The 15,094-nt window shown below is 26.4% G+C and overlaps 2 protein-coding genes across 6 annotated transcripts; both read right to left on the reverse strand.

The window, feature by feature from the left end:
- Nucleotides 1-4,344: 4,344 nt before the first annotated feature.
- Nucleotides 4,345-12,599, reverse strand: LOC132925049 (glutathione hydrolase 7-like). 5 transcript variants are annotated; one of them, XM_060989618.1, is made up of 9 exons: nt 11,474-12,599; nt 8,988-9,162; nt 7,136-7,290; nt 6,920-7,071; nt 6,667-6,852; nt 6,405-6,589; nt 5,157-5,381; nt 5,012-5,093; nt 4,345-4,944 (listed from the first exon to the last, which is right to left on the reverse strand). In XM_060989618.1, the coding sequence occupies exons 3-9, from the start codon at nt 7,196-7,198 to the stop codon at nt 4,473-4,475; spliced, it is 1,365 nt and encodes a 454-aa protein (XP_060845601.1). In that variant the 5' UTR covers nt 7,199-7,290; nt 8,988-9,162; nt 11,474-12,599; the 3' UTR covers nt 4,345-4,472. The 5 variants fall into 5 exon arrangements, with proteins under 5 accessions (XP_060845601.1, XP_060845655.1, XP_060845544.1 ...); XM_060989672.1 differs by lacking the exon at nt 8,988-9,162; XM_060989561.1 differs by lacking the exons at nt 8,988-9,162; nt 11,474-12,599 and adding an exon at nt 7,973-8,275 and having other exon boundaries at nt 5,012-5,087.
- Nucleotides 12,600-12,730: 131 nt separating this feature from the next.
- Nucleotides 12,731-14,470, reverse strand: LOC132925385 (DNA-directed RNA polymerase III subunit RPC3). The gene has a single exon (XM_060989815.1). It carries the CDS (start codon nt 14,276-14,278, stop codon nt 12,824-12,826), a length of 1,455 nt encoding a protein of 484 aa, XP_060845798.1. The 5' UTR covers nt 14,279-14,470; the 3' UTR covers nt 12,731-12,823.
- Nucleotides 14,471-15,094: the final 624 nt, after the last annotated feature.

The following is a 15,094-nucleotide window of genomic DNA, read 5'->3' on the forward strand; positions in this document are numbered from 1 at the left end:
TAAACCAAGAACATGCCAAACAAATACAAAATTTACAAGGCCCTAAAAAATAACGAAAGGGTCCCAGCTATAGCCTATAACCAAGCTGACCCTGTTGTTTTTAAACGAAAAAGTATTTAAAAAATCTATATTTTTAATAAAAATGATCATATTGAACATATAACTTATATGATAAATTGCGGTATTTTTAATTATTTTATTATAATAGTAGTACTTAAGTGGTTAAATATCTTTAAATTAAAACCTTTTTTTTTAATATGCACTTTTAATAGTTAAATTATTAATAAGTTTAGCTAGAATGAATGTACATCTTTTTTATGTGACATAATTATCAAAAAAATAGGTATTTTGGTATTTTAAACAAACGTATCCAAAATTATTTTTATTTATTATTCAATTTTGTAAACAACAACCACTGGAGGCCACATTAGACATTGGCCTACTGGGAAATTTTCCGGCGTTCAAATGGGCCATTCCACTCACCTGTCACTTGTCAGTAACATAATTTCACCGAGAGAATTATTCTCTATTATAGAGATGGGTATTTTTGTTACGATAACGACATACTGTCATAAAGACGATACACTATGTACGTGTACTTCTCTCTATTTGTAATTTTTTGCTTGTTACTATTGTTACTCAAATTTACGAATAATCTCTGATGGTTTCGTAATAAAATATTTAATATTGTATTATAATTTATAAATTATAATGTAAATTTTGTTTTATGCTAATTTTATCCCCTCTCCGCCACCGTTAGAACACCACTAGTTCTGCAATTCTGCATCACGTAAACAATCTTTTTCAGCAATTCGCTGTATTAAAAACTGTACTATTAAAAATAGAACAATCTATATTCTATAATAGTTGTATGACACAACTGCACAAGATCGTTTCAATAATCTTTCCTTATTGCATATCGAGTATTCCAAAATCCAAAGTAACCGTCGTATGAATCATGAATGTAATATGTATTACAATTGTAATTTATGGTAAATAATTTAAATGAACTATAAAGTGTAAGTTTATTTAATTTCCACGAGAAACTTAATTCTTTCTTCTTTCTCGCTCCAACTACTGAAGTCTGAAGCACCTTATCTCACAAATGGCCTCAATGACACTTCCTGACAACCCCACTAGACGCCTCAAACGCGATTGGTGCAGTCGGTGCAGAGATCTACTAAGCTTTTAAAATTTACTATAACACAGTTACGCAGTATAATTAATACATTAATTAAAATACTAAATTCATTGTAAAAGGTAACTCGACTGCGAGTCTTCCTTCAAATCATTCACAAATTATATTATAATTCTTTCATACAATTTACTTACTGTACCTATGTTATTATGTATAGATTGTACATAATCAATAAACACTACTATATTTTATGTCGTATGTAAATAAAAAAGTTGTAATTACTAACTTAAAAAATAACTAAACATATTATTTAAAAAATTTATTTTTTTTAGGTGACTTTTTAGGTTTTTTGTCATAGGCGGAACTAGAGAGTAGAGGGGCTTTGGTGGCTATCTGGCTATGCGACATAAACTATGCCCCCTAAGTATCCGATTAGCCCCCAAAATGTATACCCTAGTTATGGACCTACAGTTTTTTATCATTATTCACAAATATACTGTAGCGATGAGCTATATACACGAAGCTTCTCGAACGTTCTATTCACGCGACGGAGTGTTAGAATATTCGGGAACGCTTGGCTCGTCAGTCGTCACGTTATATATAAAAAAAAAATAGTATATCGTGGCCACTAAGAATGTAAGAACCAATCTTCGTCTTTCGAACCGACTGACACCTCGTACGCACTACGTTACTGCTACCGAAGAAGAAATATTATTATTTTCTATCCACATAATATTATATTTATTTTTAATTAACAATAGATAAAGTTAATTGTAAATATTGTGAGTGTTCGACGTTCAATAACCCACAATACTATTTAAAGGGTATAACAACACTATTTTTTTTTCCTACAATTTAAAATATTATTTAATAAAACAGTTAGTACTTAGTTATTTCTTCTACATCAGTTTTTTTATTTTACTGTTTATTTTTGTAATTTATTGTAGTAATATTGTAATACTAATAATACTATACCACACCTACATCAATAAATTTTAGTTTATTTGTTCATATTTGTATTAAAATATAATTACCTATTTGCCGCCCGTCACATACTGAACGCTGGTTGATTTTTATTATTTTGTTTTTACAATACCTACATATACATATAAACAAAATAATTTCTAAGTTCTAACTATTAAGAAGTTATTAATGATTATTTAATATTTTCATTAAGTAATCTGAGGTTTGAGCCCCCTTAATTAAATTTATCAAGCTCCGCCTATGCCCTATGGTTTTTGTTTTAGTGGTTGTGTTAACATAAATACAAATAATGGTGTGAGGGGGAAATTCCCTGACGAGTTAAAAAAAAAATTGAATCTTAATACAAGTAACAACCCTTGTCTAAATATCTAATTGTTCTTATGTTATTGATAATAAGTCATTTAAAATTCTACAATTTAACATAAATTCATAGTTCACTTGAATGACAATGCATGCACTATGGACAATACAGTAATAATATTAGTAATATTACTCTTTACTCGATTCTAAACAAGAAGTAATCTCGATTCTCCTCGACGGGCTCGACGAACGGCTTCTGCGCAATGGGCGTGGCTATTTTTAATCTTTATACGCATGGACTCGTACAAATGTACAATGCCAGTAATGCCACCAATTTAATATAGTAGGGGAAACGGTAAGGCGTTACCCAACTACTGCCGTCGAAGAAAACTGGTCGCCGACGAGGTTGCTTTTTATTTTGAACCGAGTATATAGTAGTCTTGTAGTTAGTACCTAATTAGTAGGAGAGTAGGACTAGGATTTAAATATATTAAAAAAACTTAAAAAACCAAAATATGTAAATATATAATATGTAATTACAAATTGCTTTATATTTGATAATAAAATTAAAATAAAAAAATTTAGTCACTTGAATTGAAATTATTATGAAATTGAACTTTATTAACGTAGATCTTGATAATAATGAGATATCATTTACATACTCAAATTGTCAAAGACCAAAGTTAAATTATTTAATAATCTATGGTTTGTTTGTAACATAGATTTATACCAACTTCAACAGAGGTAATGGGTGCAAACTGCAAATTTCATGTTTGCAATATTCATTAGCTCATTCTGCAATATTAACCTATTCATTCTGCAATATATATCTAATTAATTTTAGGCAGTTTAAACCAGAATTTTTATTTAATAAACTGTAAATATGTAGGAAAAAATGGAATTATTGAGAAATATGTAAAAACATGTACTTATGGCAAAATATGTAAAATAAAATATAGTTCATTTCATTGAAAATCGCTTGAAACAAATTTATCACTTACCTAACTTAATTCATCAAGTCATGGTAAAAATATGTATTTATAAGTTATAACACAATGATTAGTATTTAGTGGCATTAATTTAAGGTTGCGCCAGAGTTCCATTATTCATATTAATTTCTTTAGATTCATTTAAATTCATTATTTCATTAACAATGAATACATTTATTTTTAATGAATAATTTAATGTTTAAATTACAATATTACAAATAAATAATTAAATAAGTAAAAAATTATACTAATTCAAAACTATAATGTTGTAAAAATGTATTAATAATTCATAATATTAAGTATAAAAATTATAAATTATTTTTTTTAATCTGTGATTTATTTTTAGAACTAATATCTTTAAATGTTAAAACCATGTTATGAACTGTTGTCGTCTAACTATATATATTGTTCATTAACTGTTATCTACTAATTATTAACTCATGAACGTTGAACTAATGTCTGTTAAATATTAAACAATCAAAAACCAAAATATATATTGATTAAACATAGTCATTGACTATCTGTTTAGTGTTTATGTAGGTATACTTACTATACCTACATTGTTTTTCTTCTATTTTATTTATTCCCATACATTATAGACTGTTTACTATACTTTTAATGTTATTTATTACTTATATTCACTACCGTTATTATTATTAACTACTATATATTTGTAATTGGACAATTGTCCATGTAAAATAAATAAATTAACTAACTTATAAGTTATGTTTTCAAAATAGTATAAATTATCTTCATATTTATCATATTTAAAACTTGCACAATATTATTTTATTTTATATTTCTTAAAACTACTTATTTTATTGTTATTTGTAATTATTGTTCCATAAGCTTTTGCGAATATATACTAATATTTCAATGAAATAAAATGTATCAATTATATTTCAAACATATTCAAATAACAAAACCACAAGATTTAAAATATTGTATATTATGTATTTATTACAAGTCCAATTAAAAAAATATATTTTATATATAAAGTATACAACACAATTACAATTCGTTGTTTAAAAAAAATTATACATATAATATTGTAACATTCACTATAAAGTATAAGATTTACCAGATCCACGAGAATCTGAGAAGGCAACAGATTTATCTTCCTCTTTTTGTACTATATTAGAAGTAGGATAAGGCAAACTTGCTTGAGATATATTAAATCCAAAATTTGACAATAATTTCGAAAATTGTTTAGTTATATTATTTGGATATTCAATTCCAACATCATTATTTTTTAAACGAAAACGAGGAATAGTGTTAACATTTAATATATCTTGTGGGTCTGTTTTTAACATAGATAAAAGTAATTGAGTACCATCACGTACATCAGCAGCACCTGAGATTAATCTTCTTCCACATAAATTTTCTATTTCTACAGCAATAATTGGTAAATGCAATGATGTTACTCGTTCTGTTTTATTTAGCTTATAATCTTTAAGATTTAAATTCAAAGCATTGTTCAATATATAACCAGATTTAGTTAAAACATGGGATCCAAAAACAGAACCAAGACCACTAAGATAAAAATAAAAATATAAATCTGAATACATAGTTGATAAAATATAAGGAATAAGTATTATACCTTATAATAGTTACATAAAGATCAAAAACATCAGTAGTTGAAACTTGTAATCCGTAATTTTGATCCCAATCATCTCCTAAATCTTAGAAAATTATCAAGAATTTAATCGAATAATTAATAAATTATGAGCTTCCAAATTGTGTACCTTTAAAACTATTCAATAATGATAAATCTTCAAGATGTGTATTAGTATTATTCATTTTATTTAATACTTTCATTAAAATTGGTCCTCCAGTACCTTTATTTGAAGTTATAATGCAATAGTTCATAAATTTTTGTTTTAATACTGGTAAAATAAGCGGTTGGTAGCTAATTACATCATCTGGCTTTAAAATTAACTCCAATTCTTCAGACATTTCTTTATAAAACTCTTAAAAAAAAAATTTACAATATTATATAGAAATTAAATATTTTATAATTGTTTTTTATAAGATAATTAAACGATAAGGTACTACACCAATATTACTTTTGTTACACATTCATATACTATAATCAGTGGCGAAGCGTCATAGGAGACAATGAGACAATGTCTACCTACTAAGAAATTAGAACACAGGAAAAATAATTGTTTTATAAAATATTTACAAATTTTAACGTCATATATATTACAAAAATTATAAATGTTTTAATATTTGTTAAAATTGGTTTTTCGTTGTACAGTTATAGTCTTTAAGAATTATTAAAATAGATTAGATGTGCGCGATACGGCATTGCGGGTCATTCCAAATATTATATTATATCAAAGAGACTTTGCATCGCAACGTCTCCCAATTATGGGTGCACGGGTACAGGTGGGAATTTAATGTAAGTGAGGTTTACTATCTTCGCTATGAGACACGTCTCGCTATTCGGATTTCCTCAATTATTGATATCGTCATCGTGTTGTCATGCCATCGTTCCCTGTAAATCGCTATTACTGATAGCCGATAAGTACCTACGTGTTTCTTAATATTATTGTTTTTATATTGTAGTTTATCCGCATGGATGATGATATAATTTATGTCATTTTGAACGATGGAATTATTAATTACTCATACAAAAAAATTGTATTATCGAATAGGTAAAATAAAAAGGGAGGAATCCAATCATATTAGTGTAATTTTATTCAATGTCTTCCCAACTAAAAACTTAAGCTTCGATACTGACTATAATACTATATTATTATAGTAAAAACCTTGATACAAAAATGTTTATAAACAATTATTTTAATACTACACATTATATAAAATTCCTCATAGAACAATAACAGTACCAAATTTAAAATAAATACTTATTTGTCATTTATAATTTATCTGCAGAAATATTTAGGTATATAACATAAAAGTGCTACAAACATACATATGATATAAAAGTAGCCTTATTATTGATGTAGTATCCCCTTTTTATAGCATACCAAAAGGTCCGTGTAAAGATATTGAGGTAAGAGTTTTTATAAGACCATTTGGTGCTTTAACTATTTCACCAATAGAACTATTTGATACTGTAGATAACCAATGCTTAAAGTTTTCATCTTCAACTAACGTAGTAGTATTCTGATTAATTGCTTCAAGTAAACTTTCTGTAATAGTTATGCCTATCCTAAAAATAAGTACAATAATATATTCATACATACATATTACATTTATACAATTATCTGTAAATTGTTCCTTTTTTACTTTGCTAGGTTTATAGAAGGCTCAACTAGTGTCTTCCAAGGAAGAATTCCATACTTTACATGAGCATAAAACAATCCTGCTAAAAAACCAGGTACTCCAATAATATTATGTGAACTATGTGTAGCTCTAAAATCAATTGTATTTCCTATACCAGTTCGATGATCGTATATCACCATAACACCACTTCTAGATAGTGAATTAAATTATTTTAAAATAACTATATCATATTTAAGTTATATATAATTTAACTTGCCCTCCTAATCCTGAAAGATGAAGGAGTACTACAGAGTTGCATAATGCAGCAGTAATTGCTGCATCAACTGCATTACCACCCATTTTGAGCATATCAATTCCATATTGAGAGCATTGATCATTATCACTTGCTACATTCCCATGAGGCACTAACTATCAAATTAAAAAAAATTTAATTAAACATTTTTCTAGAAACATAAATTTAAATTGATCATACCTGATTTGATCCATAATGAATGTGAATTAATAAAATTAATAATAATCCAATGCAAAATACCATACAAAATCCTATAATCAATTTAAGTAGAGCTTTTTCATTGTTATTTTTAGCATAAAGTGGTGTTTTTTCACTACCATCATGATCATATACAGCTGAAATAATATAAAGTTCAAATATAAATTAGTGCGTCATAAATTTTTTTTATTTAAAATGGATAAAATCAATTATTACGCAAAAGGTTTAGTCAAAAACATTTAAAAAATATATATACAAATATAATTAAATAGTGCATAATTTCATAGTAATTAATAGACATTGATAGTATTACACATTCCTTACATTATTTAATTACCAGTAAAAAATGTATTTTTTTTTTTAATTTAGAAAGAGAGAATAATTTTCAGTCCAAATTTGCAACATTTAGTATTTAATTATTATAGAAGAAAGTAATTAAAAATAAGATTTATCTGGACTAATATTAAAATTATTTTACTTTTTAGCAGCATGGACTTATTTCTAAATATTAAAAAGTAGTTTATGTCGATTAAACTAAAACTAAACTTATAAATATCTTTATTTGTTACTTTGATGAAGCTACAATATAATACAATTATATATTACTTGCAATTATTACATAGAATACACATAAAAACATTATTCAAAGTCTTAATTACAAGCTTCTAGATACCCATCAAAATTAATTAATAAGATTTTTTTATAATAGACTACAGTTCTGTCAAGTTTTATGTAAGCTGAAAGAAATGAGTATTAAATACATTATTTCTAATAATTTAACAGAAATAATTAATGACAATAGACAGAATAAACCCATACATTGACTGGTAAATTTATTAATTGTTTCGTCATCCATTGTAGACTATTTTTTCACATCTCCGACTTAATATAATTCCTCAAACCAATAAATGAATAAATTATTGAATTAGAAAATTTAATAAAATCAAATATGTGATCACTGAATACTGATATACACAAATTAAAATTTAAAATACAATCATTGAGCATTGTGAAAAATTAATCGATCTAAGTAGGTAAGTAAAAATACCTCACTAGTAAGTATCAAACATCATCAAATATCAATATTCAATTTTAGTAGTTATACTGTTATAATAGTATAGTAGTATAGTACTATAACCACTATGTACTCGTGTCTCGTGATAATAACTCTATAGATAACACAAATTTGTGTGATACGTTCTATACATCACAAACTAAGATATTATATTATATTTCTTATTAATTATTATATCTTATTACATGATACTAATATGCTAATCATACTTCATAGACTTTATAGTTTATACTATAGCTATAAGTTATTACTTAATAGCTATATAATAATTACTAATTAGTATAAGGTCTATGGATTTAATAGAATTATACTTAATAGTAATGAATAATGATAGTATGATACATTGATACATCATACATTTGCAAACTATCCTCTCTATAATCTCTACCATAAATAAAAAAGATTTATCTATTTTTTATTTTATTTGTAAAATTTAGATATGTATACATAGGTATGTAACGTATCATATAGCCCGTAGCCCATATTTATTGTTTAACATTTAATTATTATTAGTTATTAGTTATTACTCTACACATTTTAATTTTACGTCTTACTGTAAGTTGTCCGTTACGAAATATTTCTAAGAACACAATAATTATTATTTAGTGTTGAACATGTGAAATTATCAAAACAAAATATAAAAACCTAACTATTATTTAATGTGGACGATTAATGATTATTATAAAAATTATAATTATTTTAATATTAATATACTATAGCCTTAAACTTTATTGGTAGCTATTAATTTTATATTATTACCTGTTTTTTTTTTTTATGGAACGCGTTTTAGGAAGAGTTAAGCGGGCCGTTTATGGCTTGAGAATAAAGAGTAAATTACTCAACTATCGCCATAGATAATAGAAATTCGAAGATTGTTTTGGGTTTTAAATTTTGTGCCAGTGTCCCGAAAATTTTTTCAGGATAACAATATTTCCTGGAATTAAATTTTAATCATCATTCATCAATATAGGTATATTAGTATTAGAATTAAATAATTGTATACATAATTATAAGTCGTACTTAGAAAATCATAATTTCGTTACACATGTAGATGTAGCCAATCTCAAACTCGTTTCCAAACCTAGCTAGTGTTCCCCAAGGTGCAATTTCGTCTCCAGTCCTATACAATATATACATAGCGGACCAACCTACCACCCCCCACACCACTATCACCGAATTCGCAGACGACAAAATTATCTTCACCTCGCATGATATGCCTCCCAACGTTCACAAAACTTTACTCATTTTAATATGATAGAAATATGGAATTGTGGTATTCTAAATGGAAGATAAAAATCAATAACGAAGTCCTCGCACATCACATTTAGTCGTAAACAAAATATAGACATACAGTCCCCCAATGTAACTCTAAACAAAAAAATCATCCCTCCAACATCTAATGTCCGTTATCTAGGTCTGACACTAGACAAACGTTTAACCTAGGCCGAGCACATAAAAAAAAAACGAATCCAATTAAACACCAGACGCAAATCCCTCTACCCTCTATACGCTCTTCAGAAAAAACTCCACAATTACCTAGCCTAAAAAACAACTTCTATTAAATAAAACATTAGGTATTAAAACCAATGTGGTTTTATGGCATACTGATACTGGCATCAGTGGCATCCAATTATGGGGTTCGGCTAAGAAAAAAAATATTAATAAAATACAGCGATTTTAATCTATAAAATTACGTATGATTACAAAAATATAAACGCTCCTTTTGCTCCTTTCTACGTATAAAATCACACTCTTCACTCCGATTTAAATATCCAAACAGTTGCAGAGGTAGTAAAATCGTCCTACAAATTATTTCGCTCCCAAATAGCAAACCATTCAAACCGTTTGATTCTTGCCCTTGGCTCTGACAACTGTAATTGGTCAAAAAGTCCGTTTTAAAAATAGTTGGAAAAAATGTCCGGATTCAGTCTTTATAGTCGGACAAAAAGTCGGAGCACATTTTTACTGTCATACAAAAATCCGAAAATACAAAATATTTTTATAGGTAATTAATAGGTACTTTCCTGTTATACGAGACTACCATGATTTTTGACATCACAATCCTGTTATTTAAGACTACCAAAATGGTACTTATACATTCCTGTTAAACGAGAATACGGCTATTTTCGCGACTACCACAATTAGCTGTACGATATCCACACGCTGCGTTCTAGCGTAGCAATTCACAATTGTTATATTAATATTATATTATTATATATTTATACAGAGTGATTCAAAATTTATGTTACAGGCGTTACAGCCATTTTAACACATCGATATTCAAAATAGAGAACAATTTATGATACAAAAGTTTTTTGATGTAAAAACATCTAAAATAATTATACGACACTAATATTATTATATATTTTTTTATATATAATTCGTAAATGTGGCCATCATTATTTATTATTTTATTTGTGGATTTACCATTTTTACCACTATTATTTTTGTATTTATTATAATTATTATTTTATTGTTTTTAGTGACCGTACACCACATAATTATTATGTAGCGTGTGTTGTGTAATACATTACAAATGATTACTGGGCATTTAAATCCTTTTTTAATATATAAATTACGAATATAGCCACTCCAACAATACCTACTAATTAAAAAATATCAAAGAATTAAATATGCAGGTGCATTATAATACAAATTTTGGTAGTCTTAAATAACAGGATTGTGGTGTTTCACAAAACAACCGCGGTAGTCTTATATAACGGAGGTAATCTTGGGAGGTAGTCGCGAAAATAGCCGTAGTCTAACAGGAAAGTACCAATTAATATTTATTTTAATTTTATTAACATACAATCACACGATATCTTGGAAACAATAATAACAAAATTTATTTGTAATTAAATACATTTCAACAAACAAATGAATTTTATTTTATTAATAAACACGTCAACTAAACTAAAGCTAAAAAAAAAATATAAGTTTGTCATTACTATAGATACCTAACTATAGTGGATTTCCGTTATAATTTTATCACGATTAAAGATATTATCTTATCTATCAAAAATATATGAGAAACATTTAAATAATTCATACATATAAGTTCTTCATGTTATAACTTATAAGTATTACTGTAGGGTAGTTCCTTAAAATCATGTAAAATATATATATAAATTGTTTCATATATGCCTATTGTAAAATTAGCCTTACAAAAAAAAAATTAAATATAAAATATATATATATATATTTAATTAAAATAAATGTTAATAATAAAAAAATAATTATATTACCTTTCAACTTTCTGGTGCTGCCAAGTGGTCATTCTTATATCTTATCATTGCCATATAATAATAATTGTCGTTTATTATACCATAATATAAGATATTTTCTATGTCATGGTTTGTGCAACAGATATGATAGACTAAAATTGGTTGTATTCTTAGTTCATATATCATATTATCATGTATTATAATCTTAAAGCATTCGTACAATTTTATTAGTCAGTAATTTATTATTTCATACTTGAATAGTTGGACATTTGGTAGGTACATACTACATAATATTAGATCATCAGTAAATTACTTAATATGATAAATGAATTGTTAAAATTAGTTAAATCAAATTTAAAGTACAATTGATATAACATAGTACATTAATAACAATTTAATTAACATACATTATAATATTATATTAACCATAAAAATATTTGTTTTTTAATAAAATAATTTTGTCACTCTATAGTCTATATAGGTCACATATATTGATATATATACTAACTATAATCTATTATCCTTTCGCCAATTAGATACCTAAATATTTAGTTTAATATCCTATTCATGTATTTATTATGTATGCTAGGTATGCTCTGTGTTAAACAACTGTTAAAGTAAGCAAGTTTCTACATGGGACAAACATAGACCTTATACTTACTACTAAGGTATATGTATCAAGTCTAGAGAGTCATCCCAATAAAGTGGTATGCCAATGCCAGTATGAGTATCTCACATATTACAATAGATTATAGATAGGTAATAGGTATTAGGTAGTGACTGATATTCATTAATCCTTATTCACATCACAAACTATTTTTTCATGTTTTTGCATTATGCATACTTAGATAGGAATTTTTGATAATCGGCTTAGTGCATAGAACTACAGCCATTAAACCAATTTTTTGTTTTATAGTTAATTTCGTAATTGTTTCATATCTGTGATTCTGTCTTCTGTGACATCTTTCACTAGACCTATGCTATATTGCTATTTTCAACTATCATAGAAATTGTTATTTAATAATTATTAATTATAAACAACATAATAAAAAATATTAAGCTATGCACTATCTTAATTTATTATTTGAATTATTGTGAAAATGTAATCAACATTTAACTTTTTAACATTCACAAATGCATAATTGCTATAAACCAAAATTGTATACTTTATATAAATGCATCGATCAGTATGAAACAAAGCATTATTAAATATAAATTTAAAAAAATACCAATTAGAATATACCTTTTGATTTAGGAATGAAACAAAATAGTTTAGTATTTTAATTTAAAGCAGCAGATTATCAATTTATTCATTTGTTCTGAAGAAATAATCTACAATAATAAAAATATAGTTATAAATCAAAAAAAGAATTATTTAATAGTTTCATTGTAACGCTTATAATTATGAAATAAAAATAAACACACATCCAATCTCATAATATTTAGCTGACACTTACGCAACAGTCTATTTATTGAGTCAAGCAATATTCGCTCACTTGGTGAAAATAAATTGTCCATAGCTTCTTCAAAAAAATCCTTGTCTGCCTCCTGTTTATCTTGCAATCCTTGAACCATACCATCAAATCGAGCTTTATTTTTTAGTAATCTCTTATTATCTTCACAAGTTTTAAACTTCCACATCATACAATTCCCAATCATTTTTAATATTTCTTCTGTTAATTCTTGATGTAGTTGACGTTCATTTAAATGGTACAAATAAAAAGATTTCCCGTCATTTCGACCTAAACGAGTATTTGGTTTTCTTAATTCTTGAACTTGGAGGTAATTGTTCATAAATAGTTCAGATGTTAGTGTTTTTGTTTCACGGTCTGGAATTAAAGCAGTTTGTTGGAGACGTTCAAGTTCTAGAAGTTTGTTGCTTCTAGTTGCTCTAAATAACCTAGCAGAACTCTCACCAAACTTATAGCTTACTACTTGGTCCATTATTGAATCATTTAAACAATTTATTATTTGTTTAAAATTAACAGTAATGTTACACATTGTACCATAAGACTTGGATAAAAATTTAGTAGGATCTTCTTCTATCATTGTTATATATTCTAATAAATAATTATGACCAACAGATAAATTACTTCTAATTAATTGTAATGATATAGGGTTTGAAACTGGTGCACTACTGTCAGCACATTGACTTAATATTGTAGACATTACTTCTCCTACAATTGAATCATCAAATGTTCTTACAACAGCATCTATGATGATTTTATTTCTCATGTCTTGATGAAACTTATTAAAATTGAGAGTAAACAAGATTTTTTTCTCTCCTTTTTGATTTTTTGTTGGTGGTGCAAACATTTTATTTTGTTTAACTTCAGTCCAAACAACGTATGTGGATGTTCTTTTAAAATATTCATTTCTAATTAATTCAATAGCTTTTTCCCAATAATTATTGAACAAATCATCAGTCTTATTTTGTAATTTAATACATTCACTTACAATTTTTGATAAAGATGCACGACCAAGACAAAGTAAAGTTTCAACAAGTTCTTTGTATTGATTACCAAATTTTCTCTTAATAATTGATAAATATTTTGGGTACCTTAAAATCATTAGAATGTTTTCCATATTCAATTTGTATTCTATTTGTACTGAGTGAACATTACAAATTGCCGATACAAAATTGAATTGCAATAAAACAATTAAAGTTTCCTGTATCAAGTGCCGAGGATATTTTCCATCCAACATAGTACTCAAAGTCATCAAAGATTTCTGGCCCCATTGCAAAGGTTTTGCAATTTCAGAAACATCTTGACCAAAGTAATCACGCAAAATAGATGTGCAAATACGACAATAATCGGATGACATATTAATCTTAATTCAAAATATTTTAACATAAAAACGTATGATACAACTTATTTTCTATAATTATTTTTTATATTTATTACTAAGCCGAACGCCGCACACATGGATACACGATTTGTAGTCATGATTTATGGTAACGAGTAACGACGATCACGGTCACTATCATAAACGAGAATGTGAAAGAATGTAGGTGATTACTGATTACTGATTAGCATGATTAAAGATATACTGGTGGCTGAACAATCAATGATAAGAAGACTGTCAAATGTTCTTATCTACTGTGTCCTTTGTCGCTATCTAGTGTATATTTTCGATTTTTCTTACAATAATAAATTAATAACTATTAACTATTAAGATTTAAGACAGTAAGTACTAATTGCTAAATTAATACTCCTAATAATAATTTAAAAGTTATACGTTATAATGAATAGATTACAGGAGTCAACAGACTAACAATATTGTCGGTGAACCTAGAAAAAAAGATTATACACATAAAATACAGTTACATACAGAGTACAACACAAACACATAATTTAAATTTTAAATATTAAAGTCAAACAAAAAAAACAATAAAAATGAATATATTTTTAAAGGTTTGTAGATTTTATTTTATAATTGATGAATAATAACATAGACCTTATACTATTAGTATAAGGTCTATGAATAATAATATATACTTATGAGTTATGTTACTACTAATTTAGCATATCTTTAATCATGATCGTGACTGGTCCGTAGGCCCATTGTAATGTGATACGATGACTGATAACGATATAGACAGAAAATTAACCGCCATAACCTAAAAAATAATTGTATAAT

This window comes from Rhopalosiphum padi, chromosome 1, assembly GCF_020882245.1.
Source record: "Rhopalosiphum padi isolate XX-2018 chromosome 1, ASM2088224v1, whole genome shotgun sequence".
NCBI lineage: Eukaryota > Metazoa > Arthropoda > Insecta > Hemiptera > Aphididae > Rhopalosiphum > Rhopalosiphum padi.

Coding starts and splice junctions, on each gene's coding strand:
- LOC132925385 (XM_060989815.1), bottom strand. CDS start 14,278: ATGTCATCCGATTATTGTCGTATTTGCACATCTATTTTGCGTGATTAC.
- LOC132925049 (XM_060989502.1), bottom strand. CDS start 8,009: ATGGATGACGAAACAATTAATAAATTTACCAGTCAAT. Junction 5,382..6,404: donor ATCTTTACACGGACCTTTTG/GTATGCTATAAA, acceptor TTTTTTTTTAAG/AGTTTTATAAAGAAATGTCT. Junction 5,094..5,156: donor ATTATTGAATAGTTTTAAAG/GTACACAATTTG, acceptor TAATTTTCTAAG/ATTTAGGAGATGATTGGGAT.